Source organism: Rhinoraja longicauda, chromosome 3 (genome assembly GCF_053455715.1).
Source record: "Rhinoraja longicauda isolate Sanriku21f chromosome 3, sRhiLon1.1, whole genome shotgun sequence".
Lineage (NCBI taxonomy): Eukaryota > Metazoa > Chordata > Chondrichthyes > Rajiformes > Arhynchobatidae > Rhinoraja > Rhinoraja longicauda.
Genome location: NC_135955.1, coordinates 21,079,893 through 21,103,046, shown reverse-complemented (window position 1 = coordinate 21,103,046; position 23,154 = coordinate 21,079,893). Strand labels below are relative to the sequence as shown.

Below are 23,154 nucleotides of genomic sequence, written 5' to 3'. Positions count from 1 at the left end.
AAGTTTTAATGAGATCCTCCACTCATCCTTCTAAACCAGTAAATACTGGCATCAAACGCTCCTCATACAATAACCCAATCATCCCGGGGATCATTCTCATAAACCTCCTAAGGACCCTCTCCAACACCTACACATCTTCCTTCCTCAAATATGGAACCCAAAACTCTTCACAATACGCCAAAATGTGGTCTGACCAGCACCTGAAAAAAAAAGCCTCAACATTACATCCTTGCTTTTAAGTCTAGTCATCTCGAAATAAATGCGAACATTTCATTTGCATTCCTTACTACCAAGTCAACCTACAAATTAACATTTTGGGAATCCTATCCAGCACTCCCAAGTCCTCTTGCACCTCCAATTTCTGAATCCTCTCCACATTTTGAAAGTAGTGCACACCTTTATTCCTTCTACCAAAATTCATGACCATGCAATTTGCTACACTATTTGCCTCTTCTTTGCCCACTCTTTCAACCGTCCAAGTCATTCTGCAGACTCCCTGCTAACACAAAACTACCTACCCCTCCACCTATCTTTGCATCATTCGCAAACTTGGCCACAAAGTTATAATTTCCATCATCCAGATGGATAACATACACGTGTCAGTTGGAGTCAATTCTGAAGGGTGTGGAAGACTGAAGAGGAGTCCCGACCCGAAAGGCCACCTATCCATGTTCTCCAGAGTTTCTTCCTGACCCGTTGAGTTACTCCAGCAGTTTATGTCTTGTCTAGGCTGGACATGAAATGGGATCGCAGTGGCACAGCGGGTAGTGCAGTTGCATCACAGCTTTGGCAATGTAAGTTCAATCCAAAGACTTGGTCTCATCTATGTAAAGGATGTCACATCGAGAGCACTGAACACAGTAGACAAGGTTTTAAGATGTGCACATGAACCTCAATTTCATCTGGCTGGGCTGTTGCGGTCATGGATGGAATTCAGAGATGATGTGTAAGGACAGGTGTTACTTCTCCTGTGGTTGCAGGGGGAAGTACCTGGGAAGAGGATGGGTTGTGATGGGAAGGAAAATGTGAACCAAGAAGTGTGGAGGGAGAGGTCTCTATGCAAAACAGAAAGGTGTGCGGTGAGAAAATGTGAAGTGGTGGGATCACAATGAAGGTGACAGAAATCATCATCATCATCATCATATATATACAGCCGGAAACAGGCCTTTTCGGTCCTCCAAGTCCGTGCCGCCCAGCGATCCCCGTACATTAACACTATCCTACACCCACTAGGGACAATTTTTTTTTTTTTAACATTTACCCAGCCAATTAACCTACATACATGTACGTCTTTGGAGTGTGTTTTGGATGTTTTGGATACAGGGGCTGATGGGATGAAAGATGGGGACCAGGGGAACTTTATCCGTATGCCATCTGGGGGTGTGAAAGCAGATCTATGGAATATAGAGGAGACATGGGTGAAGGCTCCATCTACAACTGCAGGGGGGAACCGTGTTTACTGAAGACAGAACATCTCAGATGTCCCGGAGTAGAAAGCCCCATCATGGGAGCAGATGCATTGGAGATAGAGAAATTGAAAGTTAGGGATGGCATCCTTGCCAGAGGCAGGGTGGGAGGAGGTGTCGTCAAGGTAATTGGGAGTCAGTTGGTTTATTGTAGACACCAGTACATAATCTGTGATGGAGATAGAGGGATCAAGAAAGGGAGGGAGGTATCAGAGATAGTCCAAAAGAATTTGTGCTTCTGCTGGATCTCCCAGTTGCTAACCCTTTTAATTCCCCTTCCTATACCCATATTGACCTTTCTGTCCTTGGCCTCCTTCACACAAACTGGAGGAATAGCACCTCATATTCTGCTTGGGTGGTTTACAACCCAATGGTATGAACGTTGAATTCTCCAACTTTAAATAATACCTCGCACTCATCTTTCTATCCCATGCCTCCCACTCCCATCTGGTGTGCCTCAAAAGTTCAAAAGGTGAAGTAATGGGAGGATATACAAGTAATAGAGATACAAGCATGTACAAATTTACATTCACTTTATGTCATCATTCAAAAGTTGAAAAGTGTTCCTAGCACTTTTCCACGTTATCCCAACTTTCACTTAATCGATCTTGGACTTATTCTCAATGAATGAAGGTCGTATTCTTTTTTTCTTCACAGTTAACAATCCATGCAAAGCTAACGGCATAACCTGGTTAGTCTGACAGACTGAACTGCTATATTTACAACTGAAAACAAAATGTTACTCAGGGAAAAGGTAACAGATTTTGGGAAGATTGGGACAGATACTGATTCCTAAATGATAAGCTCCATCTGCTATTCCCAGCCCAAAAACTATTTTTGACAACGGAAAGAATTTTACCATTTACGTCTAGCTAGACAACTCACGTGGATTAGCTGACTCACTCACCCTTTGGCACAAGAGACAAATAACGCGTATCCTAAACAGATGCAGACTTTCTCCAGCTAGAAATAATCAAATATAGTTGGACACAAGCTGGCCATCCACCAAGAACACCCAAATAATAAAACTACAGTATTTTGACATTTGAAACAAGACAGATTTCAGACCTGTGACAATATCTCTGTCCTCCAGTCAATGTGATCATCTTGTTAAAACCTGGAGTATGAGCTCAGAGCATGAATCTTTGTCGGAAATGCTCCAAAACAAGAGGCCAAAAGAATTGTGCAATCGTGACCAAATACCAAGGAAGAACTCTTTACATTTAAATTCAAATGAAATAGTATTTAGTAAGGGAACAGTTTCTTGTGCTGTATACTGGCAGAGGTGAGGCGACAATGTAATTGTACATTCCCATGCTTCGCATGATACACTTAAAACTATCATTTTAAGTAGTTGATTTGAAATTCACACAATAGGTTGCAAAATAGATTGAAGCAATTGCATTGAGTCAAATTGTGCAGGCCTATTTCCTCCGCATTCTGTAGATCACTTGCATATTTTGAACACTCAAAAATTGAGCACTTAAGCACCATGATGTTTAATTTTCAGTATATCGCTCTTCCAAGTAATGGAGGTGAAAATTCTTTTTTTTCCAGTTCAGAGCTGAATGTAATTAAACAGAGCAAAAACAGGAGTAAAATTGAATGAATAAATGGGTATCAACTAATTAGAATGCCTCTGTCCACAGGCTACAAGGCTGTATATGAATGTCTGTCGTTTAGAATACAGATATATTCACAATCTACACTTCAGTCAAAAAGCCATTTATTGTTGCTTTAGAGTGATCGTTGAAATGATTGTTAACAATTTGCTCATGGAAAATGGCACTATATTTTATAGTTATTGGAATGTATTTTTATGGCTAGTGGCATCACCAAACTGAACTCTTCACAATTATCTTTGCACAAAAAAAATGTCGTGCGTAATGAGTGAAGATCAAAGATTTATGTTTTTCTTAATGGAGGCCTGGAATTACTTCCCTGTATATATTTTAAAACAAACTGGCTGAGACAAGAGAGGAATTTTGGATCTTAGTGAGTTATTTGCTCATTAGTGAGAACAATAGGCTGAAGGTGTTTATTTCACAAAATGCTGGAGTAACTCAGCAGGTCAGGCAGCATCTCAGGAGAGAAGGAATGGGTGACGTTTCGGGTCGAGACCCTTCTTCAGATTGATGTCAGGGGGGCGGGACAAAGGAAGGATATAGGAGGAGACAGGAAGATAGAGGGAGAACTGGGAAGGGGGAGGGGAAGAGAGGGACAGAGGAACTATCTAAAGTTGGAGAAGCCTATCATACAATAGGCTGAAGCCTCCTCTTTTTCTTCATTGCCAATTGCTCATCCCTCTGTTCATGTCCCTGTTTCTGAGTTGCAGTTTCATGTGTAAAATGTTTGCAAAATATCAGGGTATAAATTTGAACACTTCCTTCACTGAAGTTCGCTTAGGACCCCAGCCTTCCACATATTATTTTTATCCCAGAAAGAGAATTAATTATACAGAAGACAGATACAGAAGATACAAAAAACTGGAGTAACTCAGCGGGACAGGCAGCATCTCTGGAGAGAAGGAATGGGTGATGTTTCGGGTCTGAAGAAGGGTCTTGACCCGAAACATCACCCATTCCTTCTCTCCAGAGATGCTGCCTGTCCCGCTGTGTTACTCCAGCTTTCTGTGACTATCTTTGGTTTAAACCAGCATCTTCAGTTCCTTCTTTCATAATTAATTACACAGAATGTCCAAGCATGAGGTTTCAAAGTACCCACATAAGAATAGAGGCCTATAAATTACACCTGTTCTTTATTAGCTGCTGTGCGTCTCATTTTCCATTTTGCCTGGAGTAGATGAGACTGGAGACTATTTCCAAATGAAAGCGCATCAGTTGTGAAGTGGAACCATACACTCCTCCATACGTTACGTGTCAATTTGCCTAAGTTTCTCCTGGTGGCAGTCATGCTTCTACCATGCTTGATTGATGGGCACTGTATGTTTCAGCCTGTTCCAACATTAACTAAAGACACGGCGATAGTCATTGAATATATGATAGACCCATAGTGAATGCTTGTTACTTTTTCAATCACTTAAAGAGACATGCTGACGAGTTCAGAAGACCTGAACCAGGCACCATCAGAAGTAACTTCAAACTACTCAGGCCCCTTGCAAATTCTGCAGAATATGCTTCAGCTGGCAGTGAGTGGTTTCCTCAGCATTTCTACTGCCAGCTTTCTCTTAATGCAATGTATTTAATTGGCCACTCAGTGTAGGATGGGCTAGAGGCAAGGAAACACGGAGCCTGCAGCATCTCACATCCTACCTGGACCTCTCAGATTGACAACGTATTCACCACCTCATAGTTTCCAAGGCTCTTGTCACTGAGATATGGAGCATTTGGCAGGAAGTCCTTTGACCTTGAACTCAAACGGGGACTGCTCTCTCCATGGAGGTCAAGGTCACTCTGATTTTTTATTTCCTCACCACAGGATCTTTCCAAGTAACTACAGCAAATTTCCACCATTTCACTGCTCCTCGCCACATCAGGCAGGTCAACTGTTCTATGTTGAGGACGAACTCACCACATATTTTGATTCAGGTGTGGAACTTGATTTTTTTTTCCAGCTGGCTTTCCAAGACTTCAGGCATTCACTGAATAAGATGTCAATAAGCCCAGTCTTGTTCCTCAAATGGAAGTGTTTCCACTCAGTTGTTATCAGGCAACTGAATCATCCTACCACTTCCAGAGAGCAGTCCTGAACTATTATCTACCTCAGTGGTGACACTCGGACTATCCTTGTTCGGATCATGCTTGCTTTACCTTGCACTAAACGTTATTCCCATATCATGTATCCATACACTGTAAATGGCATGAATGTAATCATGTGCTGTCTTTCCGCTGACTGGATAGCACGCAACCAAAGCTTTTTACTGTACATGTTCAGGACATGTGACAACATACTAAACTAAATTAAATTAAATTAAACTAAACTAAACTCCTTCAATTTGCATTTTACTGTGGATTCCAAGAAGAACTTCCTCATGGTAAAGGTCATATTTCTGGGAAGTACTCATACCTCCTTTCTGAGGAGGTCCGCACTGGTGAATAGATACAATGGCCAGTACAGCCCAGAGGGGTGATCTTGGACATAAGGGTTGCCCTCCATTACTTAAATATATTTCTATTCATAAAACCATGCAAATGAGAGTTTCCAAGTGCTGCAAATGAAAATCAAATAAAGTGCAGATGCTGAAAACCTAAAATAAAAACAGAAAATGGTTGTAAAACTGAGCAGGTCAGGCAGCATCTGTGGAGAAAGACACATAATTAACGTTTCAGGTCAAATAGACATTTTCCAAAACTTCAAACCTTTTGTTTTTGATCTGGAATATTAGCATAGTCTGAGCTGTGAGAATCTTCTGTTTTATTTTAGGCACTCCAATGAAACTAGGCCACAGAGCCAACCTAACTAGTTCACTCCACCTAAAGTCATAGAGTCATAGAGTGATACAATGTGAAAACAGGCCCTTCGGCCCAACTTGCCCACACCGGCCAACATGTTAAAAATACATTGGCAAGATAAAATGTGCAGTTAGAAAATGTCTGGTAAAATATGAAAAAAAGCTCTTCTATTATTCAATAAATTTGTGATGGGAAGTAAAATTGGAAAAAAGGGAGTTCAATTATAGATCACAGCAACACCCTGGGTTTGGAGAGTAAATCCGATTGAATCCCGATGCCTTCATCAGCACAAACAGGTCCTTCAACCCATCGTGTCCATGTCAACCATCAAGTGTCTTTTAGACCCCATTTATCAGCTAAAAACTTTTTTGCACAGAGAGTTGTGACTTTGTGGAATTCTCTGCCTCAGAGGGCAGTGGAGGCCATTTCACTGGATGCATTCAAAAGAGAGTTAGATAGAGCTCTTTGGGCTAGCTGAATCAAGGGGTATGGGGAGAAGGCAGGAACGGGGTACTGATTGTGGATGATCAGCCATGATCACATTGAATGGCGGTGCTCGCTTGAAGGGCCGAATGGCCTACTCCTGCACCTAATGTCTATATATCTATATATAGCTATATGTCCCAGCTACACTAGTCCCATCTACCTGTGCTTGGTCCATATCCCTCCAAACCTGTCCTAACCATGTACCTGTCTTACTGTTTCTTAAACGATGGATAGACAATAGACAATAGACAATAGACAATAGGTGCAGGAGTAGGCCATTCAGCCCTTCGAGCCAGCACCGCCATTCAATGCGATCATGGCTGATCACTATCAATCAGTACCCCGTTCCTGCCTTCTCCCCATACCCCCTCACTCAGCCATCCCTAAGAGCTCCATCCAGCTCTCTCTTGAAAGCATCCAACGAACTGGCCTCCACTGCCTTCTGAGGCAGAGAATTCCACACCTTCACCACCCTCTGACTGAAAAAGTTCTTCCTCATCTCCGTTCTAAATGGCCTACCCCTTATTCTCAAACTGTGGCCCCTTGTTCTGGACTCCCCCAACATTGGGAACATGTTATCTGCCTCTAATGTGTCCAATCCCCTAATTATCTTATATGTTTCAATAAGATCCCCCCTCATCCTTCTAAATTCCAGTGTATACAGATAGTTCCAGCCTCAACTACCTCCTCTGGCAGCTTGTTTCATACACCCACCGCCCTTTGTGTGAAAAAGTTACGCCTCAGATTCCTGTTAAATCTTTTCCCCTTCACCTTGAACCTATGTCCTCTGGTCCTCATTTCCCCTACACTGGGCAAGAGACTCTATGCATCTACCCAATCTATTCCTCTCATGATTTTGTCCTCTTTCAAGAATCACTAGGCTTCCCATTTCCTGGCCACCATATCACCATCTTCTCTTCTTAGAGTCATGGTGTTATATCACAGGTCATAAAATTGGTCTTCAGCATTCTATGTCCATATTGACTATCATAATTCAATTAATATTAATTAATTTTGCAATACTTGGTCAGTATGCCTATGCCGTCCATTCGTGTGCCTGATACATTTGTTCTGAGTCCCTACTTCCACCAACCCCTCGGGCAATAACGTTTAGATTCAAAACAGCCTCAGGATGAAAATCACCCTCTCATCCCCTCTAAACTCGTAATGTCTTCCTCAAAACCTAATGTACAGAAGCCAAATTACCCAACAAACATACGTTTGGAGCACCTGGAGGAAACTCACACAGGCATAGGCAACTTCACACAAATCAACTCCTCCCGAGATCAGGGTCGAGTCTGGGAGCAATTGGGAGTAAATTCCATATTCTGTTGCTCTGCCCGTTCTGCTGACTGATCAATGCTATCCTGCAGCATCTGACTATCCTCGGTATCAACAACATCACCAATTTTATGTCGCCTCCAAACTTATTATTGGTTGGGGAATAGAGCAAGCACAGTCTCGTGGTTATATGAGGAACAATTGAGGGTAGACTACTCTGCATTTCTCTGAAGGTTTTCTCTAAACAGTCCCTGATCACCTAATACCGTAGATATGTGAAGGCAGTGAGCATGGTGGATGGGGATGAAGGGCAGGTGGTCTTAGCTTTCCTGTTCTAGTTCCCTCATTGAGTTTCAAGAGGCACAGCTCTCTTAGCCTCCCGGATAGGAAGGATGGGGGCCAACATGCATCTGCCTCCTCCATACACACACCACACATCAAGAGATGGTTGAAGAATAATCTCTGCAGCATCCTTTATATGGCCATATTTCGGGTACAACTTTTGGATTCGAACAACGCGGCAGATGATTTCCACTTTCTAAGGAAATGTGCTTTAAACCATAAAAGGAAACTCCACACCACCTTGTCCAAACTTGAGAGTGGGAACCTGCTGGGCCGAAGGGCGGCGGTGTGTGTGTGTGTGTGTGTGTGTGTGAGAGAGAGAGAGAGAGGGAAGAGCCTATTCCCTTTAGGCGATTGCCCGCGTTGCTCTCAGCCCGCAGTCTGCATACGCTGGGGGAGGAGCGCAGGCGGAGTATCTTGAGCGGATCTGGCACAGGAGAAGAGGAATCGAGCAGCCAGCAGCCTGAGATCAGAAGGAGAGAGCAGAGCCTGGGGCTTGTTTGTCATCAGCCTTGTTTCGACTCCGCTGTCCGGGTGAAAGTCCTATCCAACTAGAACTGCCCTTGGTACCTCAACTCCGACCAAAAGCAGCGAGTCTGCCCTCAAAGCGAACAAATGACAACTCTGAAGAAGACGCATCTATTAATGCTCATAATTTTGCTTTTACTTATGAACGGTAAGGGGATCATTTTAACCTCAATTTTATATACATATTATATATAGATATATATATATATATATATGTATATATAATATATATATGTATATATACATAGTTTTTATATACAGTTATATATATATAATTGAGGTTAAACTGATATATATATATATTTATTTATTTATTTATTTCGAGAATAAGGAGTTCATTACAAGTCAAAAGCCGGATTGTTGCAGAGAATGTGATTTCTGGTGTTTGTGGAATGTAATGTTACAATTAAAATTCTGTGCCCTTTATGTGTGACGTTCATATATATATATATATATATATATGTGTGTGTGTGTGTGTACAGATTGCTTTGGCTCCAAATCAGAGGATCGTCTTTTCCGGAGGATATTCTGCCGATATAATCAATACATCAGACCGGTAGAGAATGTGTCTGACCCGGTGACAGTGCAGTTCGAAGTCTCCATGTCCCAGCTGGTCAAAGTGGTAAGTGCGTCTAAATGTGTAGCCAACTTATCTGTACGTGTGTATTTGAATGGACTGTTGCCATTTTAAAGTTTAATTCGTTTAATCTCAATCACCTCTTTGGCAGGATGAAGTCAACCAAATAATGGAGACAAATCTTTGGCTGCGACACGTAAGTTGTATCGGGTACATTGTACAGATGTACTTCCCAGTGCAACAATAACATCCCTTGTGTAACAGCTGTTGCGTTAGGCCGATACATGGTCCACGAATGTATGCGGGAAGCAGAACCGGGCGCAGTTTCTGTTCACTAATTACTTCCAGGCTCTGTGAGCCTGCTGGGCTTATTTTCATCACATTTCATTTCATTATCAATAGCAAGCGGATGCATTGTGAAATATTCGCAGCAGAGGTTTGGTGGAAAGATGTTCTGAACAAAAATGTTTGGGTTGTTCCACAGCAGTATTTATCACCAGAAAAGCAGACTCACGAGTTGTTTCAGTTCACTCTTCCCACATTAGAAGAAATCTAGAACTTCAGCAATGCAGATGTAGCCATTTACTTTTTCTGTTACTGTAACCAGCAAAGTAACCAGTAGGGAACCTAAAGAGCAAAGAGGTCCTTCTACAGTTGTACCGGGCCCTGGTGAGACCGCACCTGGAGTACTGTGTGCAGTTTTGGTCTCCAAATTTGAGGAAGGATGTTCTTGCTATGGAGGGCGTGCAGCGTAGGTTCACTAGGTTAATTCCCGGAATGGCGGGACTGTCGTATGTTGAAAGGCTGGAGCGATTGGGCTTGTATACACTGGAATTTAGAAGGATGAGGGGGGATCTTATTGAAACATATAAGATAATTAGGGGATTGGACACATTAGAGGCAGATAACATGTTCCCAATGTTGGGGGAGTCCAGAACAAGGGGCCACAGTTTGAGAATAAGGGGTAGGCCATTTAGAACGGAGACGAGGAAGAACTTTTTCAGTCAGAGGGTGGTGAAGGTGTGGAATTCTCTGCCTCAGAAGGCAGTGGAGGCCAGTTCGTTGGATGCTTTCAAGAGAGAGCTGGATAGAGCTCTTAAGGATAGCGGAGTAAGGGGGTATGGGGAGAAGGCAGGAACGGGGTACTGATTGAGAGTGATCAGCCATGATCGCATTGAATGGCGGTGCTGGCTCGAAGGGCTGAATGGCCTACTCCTGCACCTATTGTCTATTGTCTATTGTCTAAATAAGTATAAGACTGTGCTACCTCCCAATCGATATGATCAGAAATGCAAGGCAGGAACTGCAGTGAAACTCGGATCATTTTGCTCAACAGCAACTAGTTCTGATTGGAGGTGTAGTTCAAGTGATGTGTTGGCATTGCAATTCTGAGACCCACCGCAATTGTAAAATATCAGGTGTTACATAAAAACCGAGGAAGTCAGTGAATTGTCAGTCCAAATATGACATACTTGAAAATGTTTTGCTTTGTCATTTGAGGAGTAAGTTCTCAATGATATATATCTAAGGGCATTGTTACCATTTTGTAAACTTAAGGAGACCTATACTTTTAATACTGTGTTTGTAGAATACAATACTTTCAGATAAAGATTTTAAAAATTAATAGATGTTCAAATAATAAGAATTTTCCTTAACTTTTAATTGGTTCATTTTCATTTCACTTTCCCGCTCAATCTTTTGTGCAATTTCCTACCATTATTTTATGTTTCACAACCATGTTTAAAACATTAGTCGTAAATTGTGCCATTCAAATGCAGTTTAGTGTTTTCAATATAATTGGCTGGTTAGCAAGCTTCAGGACATCACAGTAGCTGGGGCAACTGCCAGTGAGACTGTGGAACTGATATTTCACTGTGAGTGGCATTAGAAAAGAAGAAACCTATATCGCAGAACTCAAGAGGTTTTCTTGGGCAACTTCATTCTAGAAGAGCAGCAAAGTGACATTACTGAGTAACAGAATCATATATGTTTCCTTGCTCAGTGCTCAGGATCCTGCAGGCTAATATTGATGAATAAATACTTACCAATATCTTTGCAACCACGGCTGACTTCAATGTAATAGAAGACAGACACAAAATGATGGAGTAACTCAGCGGGACAGGCAGCAACTCTGGAGAGAAGGAATGGGTGATGTTTCAGGTCGAGACCCTGCTTAGGTTGTGGGTTGATGGCAGCAATAGGAATTCTGATTCCCTTCCTTATTTTACTAATTATTACCATCACCTCTTTATTAATGTTAAGTTAAAATTGAAATAATCTGCAATGCTAGGTTATGAATTTAATTTTCTTTGTAATATTGTGCCATTTTTGAAGAACAAGATTATTAGTCGAGTGAACAAGTCATAAAACCATATCAATCAACAAATAGTGCATTATAGCTCATAAATAATTACATTGTTGATAAAGCAATACAGATCCTTACACTGAATGCACTTTCGTTCTTTTCTGAGTACTTCTGACAGATTTGGAATGATTACAAATTCCGATGGAATCCAGTTGAGTATGATGGGATCAAGTACATCCGAGTTCCATCGGACAAGATTTGGAAACCGGACATTGTGCTGTATAACAAGTACGTTTCACAAGAACAATAAATGAAAATCAGTGCATCAGCTTGATGGGAGAAATTATAATTGTATCTGCACGTGTTGTAGGTTGAACTGATTACTTTTGGCTTCTTCTCCTTTGCAGCGCATTTGGAGATTTCCAAGTTGAAGATAAAAACAAGGCCCTTCTCAAGTATGATGGAACTGTTACCTGGATGCCTCCTGCTATTTTCAAAAGCTCCTGTCCAATGGACATCACCTATTTTCCTTTTGACTATCAGAATTGCTCCATGAAATTTGGTTCATGGACCTACGATAAAGCTAAGATTGACCTCGCTATCATAGGGTCCAAAGTAAATCTGAAAGACTTCTGGGAGAGTGGCGAATGGGAGATCATAGATGCCCCTGGATATAAACATGAACTTAAGTATAATTGTTGTGAAGAGATTTATCCAGACATTACTTATTCTTTCTACATTCGTAGACTTCCTTTGTTTTACACTATCAACCTGATAATTCCCTGCCTGTTACTCTCTTTCCTCACGATTCTAGTTTTCTATCTGCCCTCTGACTGTGGAGCAAAGATCACTCTCTGTATATCTGTCCTCCTCTCCTTGACAGTGTTTCTGCTGGTTATCACTGAAACCATCCCTTCCACCTCACTAGTAATTCCTCTGATTGGCGAGTACCTCTTATTCACAATGATCTTTGTGACTCTATCGATCATCATAACAGTCTTTGTCCTGAACATCCACTACCGGACGCCAACTACCCACGTCATGCCAGGGTGGGTGCAAAAAGTCTTTTTGGAAGTTCTACCTAAATTAATGTTGATGAAGAGGCCTTTAGAGGAAAAGAAACCCAAGAGTGTAGGAAGCTGCCAAAGGAAGGTTAAGTGCACTTGGAATGAATGCTCCAACCACCTGGAATATGATGACTTCAAGGCAGCCAAAGATCAGGCGAAATCCCACTGCCAATATTGCAAGGAGCCCATGGGCAATGTGACCTCTAACCTGCAAAGCCAGCCAGGTATCTCAGTTCCTTCTTTTGAGATCCAACAGGCAATAGAAAGCATCAAATATATTGCAGAAAACACAAGGAGTCAGAATGAAGCCAAAGAGGTGAGTAAATCTGTTGTGCATGTCTCCATTATTTGAGTAAGATTAAGGCAGTGCACACCAACTACCTCATTGTTTTAATGTTTTGATGTAAATTATATCCTAATTCACAATAAATCAGAATGTTCAGCCCAATTAACTCTACCATGGCTTTGCCATTACTTGTGCCTCCTGCCATTCTACTGCATCAGACCCTGTCACCATCACATTCCACTCCTTTCTCTCTCACATGCCATTCTTGCTTCGCATAAATATATCTATCGTATATGTCTTCATCACTGCATGAGGCAATGATTTCCACAGTCCAGGCACTTACTGGATAAGGCAGTAATCCTGAATTGCCTCTTGAAGTTATTAGTAATTGTCATATGGGCACTAATCATGTTCTTCCGCAAAAGAGGAAGCAGCATCTGTAGATAGATACAAAATGCTGGAGTAGGTGGCTTTTTGGGTCCAGACTCATTTTCACGATAAGAGTCAGGGGGGAGGGAAAATAGAGGTATGAAAAGCTACAGAACAAATCTGAGACGACCCCAATGACCCAGGAAAGGAGGAGCCCACAATGATCCATTGTTGGCTGTGGAAGAGCCACAAAGGGATACAAACAGCGAAACTAGCAGGATGACGAGGTTGGGAAAGGGGCAGAGTCAGAGGGAATGCATGGGTTACTTGAAATTAGAGAAAAATTAGAGTATGAATATTGATTTCTCCAATTTCAAGTAAACCTTGCATTCCCTCTAAAATACATTTTACAGCAAAACCAATACTTTTAAAGATAGTGCAGGAAACTGGGTCCAAGTGAGATTCAATGGAGTGCTGGTAACAAAATTACGTGAGGTTCAAGGGAACTAAGGGCCCTGTGTGTTTAGAGGGGGCATGGGCATTTTGGGCCACCAGAGTCTTAAAGTGAGGGCAGGAATCATCAGCCAGTGAGCCAAATGCTGGACAATTGCATCGTGGATTATCGGAGTTTTATTTACTGGTTTCAGCCTTCATGTGACCCAGATAGGGGTCATTTCCAGAATTACATTCTTCCATTTTTCTAAAGCTCAGAATCTCAGGAATCATGACCCAACCCAGCTGCTACGTTTAGACCACACCATTATCAAAAGATGCTTACAGACTTAAACATAAGATCTAGAAATATTCAGCTTTTGGTAGCATTGTTTGAGTTAAAAACATTCACTGACATTTGTGCTATGCTTGCAGAGATGCTAGTTTAGAGATGACTGATATAATACTTCAACTGCCAGGTAAAGGAGAGATCGCATGGAATTATTCAGGGAAGATCTGCATTGTTCTTGCAGCCATCTAGCCAATAATAATCTCTCAATAGACACAAAATGCTGGAGTAACTCAGCAAGACAGACAGCATCTATGGAGAGGAATGGGTGACATTTTGGGTCGAGACCCATCCTCAGACTGAAGCTCGATTTGAAACGTCACCCATTTCTTCTCTCCAGAGATGCTGCCTGTCCAGCTGAGTTATTCCAGCATTTTGTGTCCATCTTCGGTTTAAACCAGCATCTGCAGTTCCTTCCTACACAATAATCTCTCAATCATTGTCAACAAAAAAGATCTTTTGTGTGCATTCATCTGATCGCTGCTTCTGACACCTTTGTCCACATCGCAATAATTACAAAATGCAGTATTGATGCTAAACACAAAGTGCTGGAGGAACTCAGCAGGTCAAGCAATATCTGTGAAGGGAATGGACAAGTGATGTTTCAGTTCAGGACTCTTCTTTAGACTGATTCAGTTCATTCAAACTTATGCATTGCCTCCACAGATGCTGCCTGACCTACTGAGATCCACCAGCACTTTGCGTTTTGCTCAAGATTTCAGCATCTGCAGTTCCTTCGTCGGTAGTATTGATGTTGATTTCCTTGATTTGTTTATAACGTCCGTTTAATAAAGAATATGTGTATTGACAATAGACAATAGATAATAGGTGCAGGAGGAGGCCATTCGGCCCTTCGAGGCCATTCAATGTGATCATGGCTGATCATTCTCAATCAGTACCCTGTTCCTGCCTTCTCCCCATACCCCCTGACTCCGCTATCCTTAAGAGCTCTATCTAGCTCTCCTTGAATGCATTCAGAGAATTGGCCTCCACTGCCTTCTGAGGCAGAGAATTCCACAGATTCACAACTCTCTGACTGAAAAAGTTTTTCCTCATCTCAGTTCTAAATGGCCTACCCATTCTAAATGGCCTATCTCAGTTCTAAATGGCCTATTGAGATTACATCACATCTTGGAAAACGTTTTTAGATTACGTATGTGTCAGTTTAAGTGCATCGGACAAATGACATGAAATGTTTTTTTTAGTGTTTCAATTATTTTGCTTGTAATCAATTTTTCCTATCCCATGTTTTTGCTCTACAAATTATGTTTAAGAACTGGGTCGGTAATAGTTTATTCTATTTTTGTGCCTTGCAGGTGGAAGATGATTGGAAATATGTGGCTCTGGTAATCGACAGGATATTCCTATGGATTTTCACATTAGTTTGTGTTCTGGGAACTGCAGGGTTGTTTCTACAGCCATTGATGGCTACAGAATGATTGTGTAGCATTTGATACCTATAAAAGTCATTGGTATTAAAGTCCAGTGTGTGCAATACCAGTCTCATATGTCATACCAAAACCTATATTGCATGACAACATTACAAAAATTTAAAAATTACTTCACTGAAATCTCTATCCTTAATACCGTAGAGAGATTGACTGTTAACAAATCACTGTTCATGTGGCCATTTATGTATGAAACCACAAATCATCTATATTACTGTTCATATTACCATATCTAAAACTCGGAGAACATGTCCAAAATATATTGCGAGAGATGTGATGAATATTTCATGAAAATGCACCCTTTTAACATTGCAAGCTAAATTAACCATGAAATCATCCCATGGATTCTGTCTGTTTTTTTCTTAATATATATTAATGGATTGAACATGGATGTATAGCACATAATTTCCAAATTTGGAAATAACACAAAATGTACAGCAGTAGTGAGCTGTGAGGAGGTTAATAATAGGCTTCGAGATATAGACATGCCAGTGGAATGAAGGATAGGAAGCAGGTAAAATATAATGTTGGGAAATATAAAGTATGCAATAAAAAAAGAGATAATACGAACTAGAGTGTACAATTATACAAGTGCCACAAGAATAGAGAGACCTGGGGGGCCATGTACATGGTTCATTAGAAACAGGTTGTTCATTGAAATCAGGTTGAGAAAGTGATTAAAAGGCATCTGGAGTCCAGGGATTTTCAATAGAGACATGGGGTATAAGAGCAAGGAAGTTACAATGAACCTTTATTAAAATACTGTTTGGGTCACAAAGAAGGTTGTGTCCATTCTGGGCATTACACTTTAGGAAAAATGTGAGAGAGGATGAAGAAGAGATTTACCACCATGATTTCAGGGATGAGGTGCTTCAGTTATGCAGATAGACTTGAGAGGCTGGAGTAATTAGAGTCATAGAGTGACACAGGGTGGAAACAGGCCCTTCGGCCCAACTTCCCCACACCGGCCAACAATGTCCCAGCTACCCTAATCCCACTTGCCTGCGCTCGGTCCATAACCCTCCAAGCCTGTCCTATCCATGTACCTGTCCAATTCTTGGAACATTGGCAGTTGTGAGAAAATCTGATGAGCTATTAAAATATAGTAGGTGTAGGCAGAGGAGATAAAGATAAACTCTTTTTATTATTGGAGAGGTGAACAATGGTAATTTGCAAAAGAACGAAAAGTGAGTAGAAAATGAAAAGATTCCCATATAAAAAAGAAATATTATGTCTATTAAAGTTTATTAATCTTTAAATTAGTAGGTAGCAATGCCGGTTTCAGTCTTTAAAATGTGCACACTGAACACATTATATATCTGAAATACATTGTGCATCTTATTTTTATAAACAATATTTTGCAATGCTTCCTCCTTTATAACATCACAAGGTCAATGTTGTAAGAGTACCTAAAGCTTTCCTGTTGATTTCCCAAGTAATCGTTCTTTTTCATGCACCTTTCAATCCATCCATGACATGTGGATATCACTGGCACGGCTGGTATTTATTGCCTATGCTTAACTGCCCTAATCAGAAGAAGTATTAGAATGATTTAATTCTTGTATTTACATTTCCCATTTGATTTAAATTTTGGGGTTTATTGATCAACCCCTTTGGATCATTAGTCTGACAGCTTAACCACTGCGCCATCACCAAACCTGGCAATCTGGCAAATACAAACTACTGGAGGAATCCAGCAAGGTCAGGCAGTATCTGCCATCCTTACCTGGTCTGACATATACATGACACCAGAGCTAGAGACATGCTTGACTCATGGTGCAGTAAACCACTCTGTTCAGGGGCTGTAGGTCTTGACTATTAATGCTGGTGTTACCTAAAATCCCCACATCCTGAAAAGTTATGCATTTTTTACACACTATTACAAAGAATAAGATTCTAAGATCATGACATAGGAGCAGAATTAGGCCATTTGGCCAATCAAGTCTGCTACTCCATTCAATCATGGCTGATCTATTCCTCTCAACCCCATTCTCTTGCCTTCTTCCCGTAACCTTTGACGCCTTTACTAATCAAGAACCTATCAATCTCCATGTCAAAAATACTCAATGACCTAGTCTCCATAGCTGTCTGTGGCAATGAATTCCACCCTTTGCTTCAAGAAATTCCTCCTCATCTCCATTTTAAACGTACCTCCTTTTATTCTGATGCTGTGTCCTCTGACTCGCCCACTACTAGAAACATCTTCTCCACATCCACTCTATCCAGACCTTCCATTAAGTTTTAATGAGATCCTCCACTCATCCTTCTAAACCAGTAAATACTGGCATCAAACGCTCCTCATACAATAACCCAATCATCCCGGGGATCATTCTCATAAACCTCCTAAGGACCCTCTCCAACACCTACACATCTTCCTTCCTCAAATATGGAACCCAAAACTCTTCACAATACGCCAAAATGTGGTCTGACCAGCACCTGAAAAAAAAAGCCTCAACATTACATCCTTGCTTTTAAGTCTAGTCATCTCGAAATAAATGCGAACATTTCATTTGCATTCCTTACTACCAAGTCAACCTACAAATTAACATTTTGGGAATCCTATCCAGCACTCCCAAGTCCCCTTGCACCTCCAATTTCTGAATCCTCTCCACATTTTGAAAGTAGTGCACACCTTTATTCCTTCTTCCAAAATTCATGACCATGCAATTTGCTACACTATTTGCCTCTTCTTTGCCCACTCTTTCAACCGTCCAAGTCATGCTGCAGACTCCCTGCTAACACAAAACTACCTACCTCTCCACCTATCTTTGCATCATTCGCAAACTTGGCCACAAAGTTATAATTTCCATCATCCAGATGGATAACATACACGTGTCAGTTGGAGTCAATTCTGAAGGGTGTGGAAGACTGAAGAGGAGTCCCGACCCGAAAGGCCACCTATCCATGTTCTCCAGAGTTGCTTCCTGACCCGTTGAGTTACTCCAGCAGTTTATGTCTTGTCTAGGCTGGACATGAAATGGGATCGCAGTGGCACAGCGGGTAGTGCAGTTGCATCACAGCTTTGGCAATGTAAGTTCAATCCAAAGACTTGGTCTCATCTATGTAAAGGATGTCACATCGAGAGCACTGAACACAGTAGACAAGGTTTTAAGATGTGCACATGAACCTCAATTTCATCTGGCTGGGCTGTTGCGGTCATGGATGGAATTCAGAGATGATGTGTAAGGACAGGTGTTACTTCTCCTGTGGTTGCAGGGGAAAGTACCTGGGAAGAGGATGGGTTGTGATGGGAAGGAAAATGTGAACCGAGAAGTGTGGAGGGAGAGGTCTCTATGCAAAACAGAAAGGTGTGCGGTGAGAAAATGTGAAGTGGTGGGATCACAATGAAGGTGACAGAAATCATCATCATCATCATCATATATATACAGCCGGAAACAGGCCTTTTCGGCCCTCCAAGTCCGTGCCGCCCAGCGATCCCCGTACATTAACACTATCCTACACCCACTAGGGACAATTTTTTTTTTTTAACATTTACCCAGCCAATTAACCTACATACCTGTACGTCTTTGGAGTGTGTTTTGGATGTTTTGGATACAGGGGCTGATGGGATGAAAGATGGGGACCAGGGGAACTTTATCCGTATGCCATCTGGGGGTGTGAAAGCAGATCTATGGAATATAGAGGAGACATGGGTGAAGGCTCCATCTACAACTGCAGGGGGGAACCGTGTTTACTGAAGACAGAACATCTCAGATGTCCCGGAGTAGAAAGCCCCATCATGGGAGCAGATGCATTGGAGATAGAGAAATTGAAAGTTAGGGATGGCATCCTTGCCAGAGGCAGGGTGGGAGGAGGTGTCGTCAAGGTAATTGGGAGTCAGTTGGTTTATTGTAGACACCAGTACATAATCTGTGATGGAGATAGAGGGATCAAGAAAGGGAGGGAGGTATCAGAGATAGTCCAAAAGAATTTGTGCTTCTGCTGGATCTCCCAGTTGCTAACCCTTTTAATTCCCCTTCCTATACCCATATTGACCTTTTTGTCCTTGGCCTCCTTCACACAAACTGGAGGAATAGCACCTCATATTCTGCTTGGGTGGTTTACAACCCAATGGTATGAACGTTGAATTCTCCAACTTTAAATAATACCTCGCACTCATCTTTCTATCCCATGCCTCCCACTCCCATCTGGTGTGCCTCCCTGCCCAGTCACCCTGCCCCTTTCCTCTCCTTCATTCGCTTACTTGCCATTCCTCTGTCCCCAATTTTCCTTGTAACCCCCATCTTTCCATCTTGCTCTATCCCCTTCCACCCATCTCCATTTTAATCCCCTTCTTTATTCCTGCTTTAAAATTCACTCATCCTCTTATTTACCGACATACTTTTGTCCCCTTTTCACCTCTAACCTTTGTTACTTATCCCATCCATCTGCCAATCAAACCCCCCTCACCTGTAATCACCTATTACTCGCCAGGCTTTTTCCTAAACCAATCTCATCTCCCACCATTTCTATCAACCTGAACAAGTGTCCTGACTTGAAACCTCACCTGTCCATTCCTTCTGAATCGTTGAGTTCCTCCAGCACTGTGCATTTTGATTAGGTCTCCAGCATTTGCCATTTCTTGTACCTCTGTAGTCCAGCCAAGCTGTTGCAGTAAAGTTACAACAATGGCATATCATATCATATATATACAGCCGGAAACAGGCCTTTTCGGCCCTCCAAGTCTGTGCCGCCCAGCGATCCCCGTACATTAACACTATCCTACACCCACTAGGGACAATTTTTACATTTACCCAGCCCATTAACCTACATACCTGTACGTCTTTGGAGTGTGGGAGGAAACCGAAGATCTCGGAGAAAACCCACGCAGGTCACGGGGAGAACGTACAAACTCCTTACAGTACAGCACCCGTAGTCAGGATCGAACCTGAGTCTCCGGCGCTGCATTCGCTGTAAAGCAGCAACTCTACCGCTGCGCTACCGTGCCGCCCATGTGACCTGTCCATAAAAAGCAGGCTAGTTAATTACCGCACATTCCGTCTACTTTCATCATCTAATTAAACTGATAGAAGATGTTGACTATTGTGTTTTCAAGTGGCACTAACCTGCCCATAATTTCGCTTGGGCAGCTTACAACCTAACGGTGTAAACCTTGATTTCTCTAACTTCAAATAACTCTTGCATTCCCTCTCTCTCCGTCCCACCCCTACCCAAGTCATTGTACTAGTTTCAAAGTCATCTTGTTGAGTCTCATTGTCTGTAATTTTTTTTCACCGAGCTCACAGCTGACAATGGCCTGTTTCCTTTATCATCGTTACTTTTTTGCATAACTTTCATTCATTTGTTCTATATCTCTCTATATCACCATCTATATCTCTCATTTCTCTTTCCCTTAACTCTCAGTCTGAAGAAGGCTCTCGACCAGAAACGTCATCTATTCCTATTCTCCAGAGATGCTGTCTGACCCGCTGAGTTACTTCAGCTTTTTGTATCTATCCTTGGTTTAAACCAGCATCTGCAGTTTCTTCCTACACAATAATCTACTCACCCAGGCCTAATTGTCCATATCTTCAGCACCACTGAGTTCTACATCTAATCACATCCTTGGATAAAACATGGACCATACAGCTGATTTTAAGAGATGAGATGAGTTACTGGCCTTAATACCCAGCCAGCATTCATCAGGAGTTGTCATCATAGACACTTGGTCAAACTGAAATCAAGGGCACCTAACACATAGATGGCTTGACAAATAGGAAGATGGATGTGGCTGTCAAAGGTCGAATGTCCCAGTACTTAGGCATCACTGCAGGGGTTGTTCAGGATAGTGTCTTAGGCCCAACTATCTCCACCTGCATTATCAATGACCTCTTTTTCTGTCATAAGATCAGAAGTGGGATGTTTGCTGTTCAATTCCATTTACAACCGGACAATATTCAGGCATGGGTTGACAAGTGGCGAAAACAGGCCATTGGCACAAATTCCCCAGGCCAACCTAGATGCCGCATCTTCTCTGTTTCCATCTGCCTGTGTTTGGCCCATAACCCTCTAAACGTTAGACTTCACTTTAGATTTTAGAGATACAGTGCGGAAACAGACCCTTTTGCCCACCAAGTCCGTTCATCCCGTTCACTAGCACTGTCCTACACACGAGGAACAATGTACAAATTTTTTACTAAAGCCAATTAACCTACAAACCTGTATGTCTTTGGAGTGTGGGAAGAAACCGAGCACTCAGAGAAAACCTACGTAGTCACAAGGAGAATGTACAACCTCCGTACAGACAGCACCCATAGTCAGGATCAAACCTGGGTCTTTGGCACTGTAAGGCTGCAATTCTACCCCAGCGTTATTGTGCCACCCCTAACCTTTACTATCTACCCAAATGTCTTTTAAATGTTGTCTTTGTACCTGCCTCAACTACCTCGTCGGGCAGCTCGTTCCCTATACCCACCACTCTCTGTATGAAATAACTGAAGCAGCTACCCCTCAGGTTCCTATTAAATCTTTCCCCTCTCACCTCTATATACTCTCCATTTGCCTGAATGTGCATTTCCAAGTCTCTGCAAACTATTGACCAAAGCAGCCCACTTGATTGGCGCCTCGTGTATCACACTAAGCATCCCTTCTCCTCTCATGCAGAATGGCTCCAATGTATGCCATTTGTAAAATACATTTCAATTACTCACAACATCTCCCTACAACTCCTACAACATCTCCCAATCCCATGAAATACCCTAGGAGGGGCAAGAAGAATAGGCCAATAGAACCATTAGGTTTCACACAAAGTTGTTCACCATCGTGGCATGGAAATTTATTACTTTTGGAATACACACAGGTTTTTCATTGTCTCCATCTGGGAGCTCCCTCCCCACCAGAATTACAATAACAATATAACTTCATGACAAGGAATGCAATGATTCAAGGCACCTGCTCACCACCGCTCTCTCGGGGTAATTAACAATAGCTTTGCCAGGAGTTCCCAGATATTGAAAAGTGAGTAAATAAAACAAACGTGCAGTGGAGAGAATAGGGTTAAAGACTAAAGGGAGGGGAGAGGGTTGGTCAGATTAATACATGCGTGAAGATAAAAGCAAACATGCCACTGTGGTCATGCGTCCTGATCCAATGAGGGCATTGAATGTCTTACAGCTTCAGATCCAGGAGGGAGAGATCACTACTCTCCAACGGTTGCCATCTGAGGGTTTCCCCAGTAACGTGGATTTAGTGTCAGCTGCAGGTACCTTCCCCCTTCATCAGGCAAAGACGATCATGACTTTATCCCCCATTACAGTCCCCAGATAATATCTAGCATAGGGTCAGTGAATCTAGGATCAGGTGTGAGCTATCCATAGGTTCACTTTGCTTTCATGTTGCTCCTCCCATCAGGAAGAAGGTACAGGAGCCTGAAAACCATGACTACCAGGTTCAAGAATATCAGTAACCATCAGACTCCTGAACACTACACAACACTAACCTTAGCAACTATGAACTAGCATGATAAGAAAATAACTGCAGATGCTGGTACAAATCGATTTATTCACAAAATGCTGGAGTAACTCAGCAGGTCAGGCAGCATCTCGGGAGAGAAGGAATGGGTGACGTTTCGGGTCGAGACCCTTCTTCAGACTGATGTCAGGGAGTGGGACATAGGAAGGATATAGGTGGAGACAGGAAGATAGAGGGAGATCTGGGAAGGAGGAGGGGAAGGGAGGGACAGAGGAACTATTTAAAGTTGGAGAAGTCGATGTTCATACTACTGAGCTGCAAACTACCCAGGCGAAATATGAGGTGCTGTTCCTCCAATTTCCGGTGGGCCTCACTATGGCACTGGAGGAGGCCCAT

General features: G+C 42.2%; 1 protein-coding gene across 1 annotated transcript; it reads left to right on the top strand.

The window, feature by feature from the left end:
* Nucleotides 1-8,378: 8,378 nt before the first annotated feature.
* LOC144590063 (neuronal acetylcholine receptor subunit alpha-3-like) lies at nt 8,379-16,340 on the top strand. Its single transcript, XM_078394930.1, has 6 exons — nt 8,379-8,663; nt 8,998-9,137; nt 9,244-9,288; nt 11,576-11,685; nt 11,805-12,780; nt 15,217-16,340. The coding sequence occupies exons 1-6, from the start codon at nt 8,603-8,605 to the stop codon at nt 15,337-15,339; spliced, it is 1,455 nt and encodes a 484-aa protein (XP_078251056.1). The 5' UTR covers nt 8,379-8,602; the 3' UTR covers nt 15,340-16,340.
* Nucleotides 16,341-23,154: the final 6,814 nt, after the last annotated feature.

What these genes read in the sequence shown, in the direction of transcription:
- LOC144590063 (XM_078394930.1), top strand. Translation starts at nt 8,603, where the DNA reads ATGACAACTCTGAAGAAGACGCATCTATTAATGCTCATAATTTTGCTT. An exon ending in TTTGCTTTTACTTATGAACG is followed by an intron (nt 8,664 to 8,997) that starts GTAAGGGGATCA and finishes GTGTGTGTACAG; the next exon opens with ATTGCTTTGGCTCCAAATCA. An exon ending in CAAATCTTTGGCTGCGACAC is followed by an intron (nt 9,289 to 11,575) that starts GTAAGTTGTATC and finishes TACTTCTGACAG; the next exon opens with ATTTGGAATGATTACAAATT.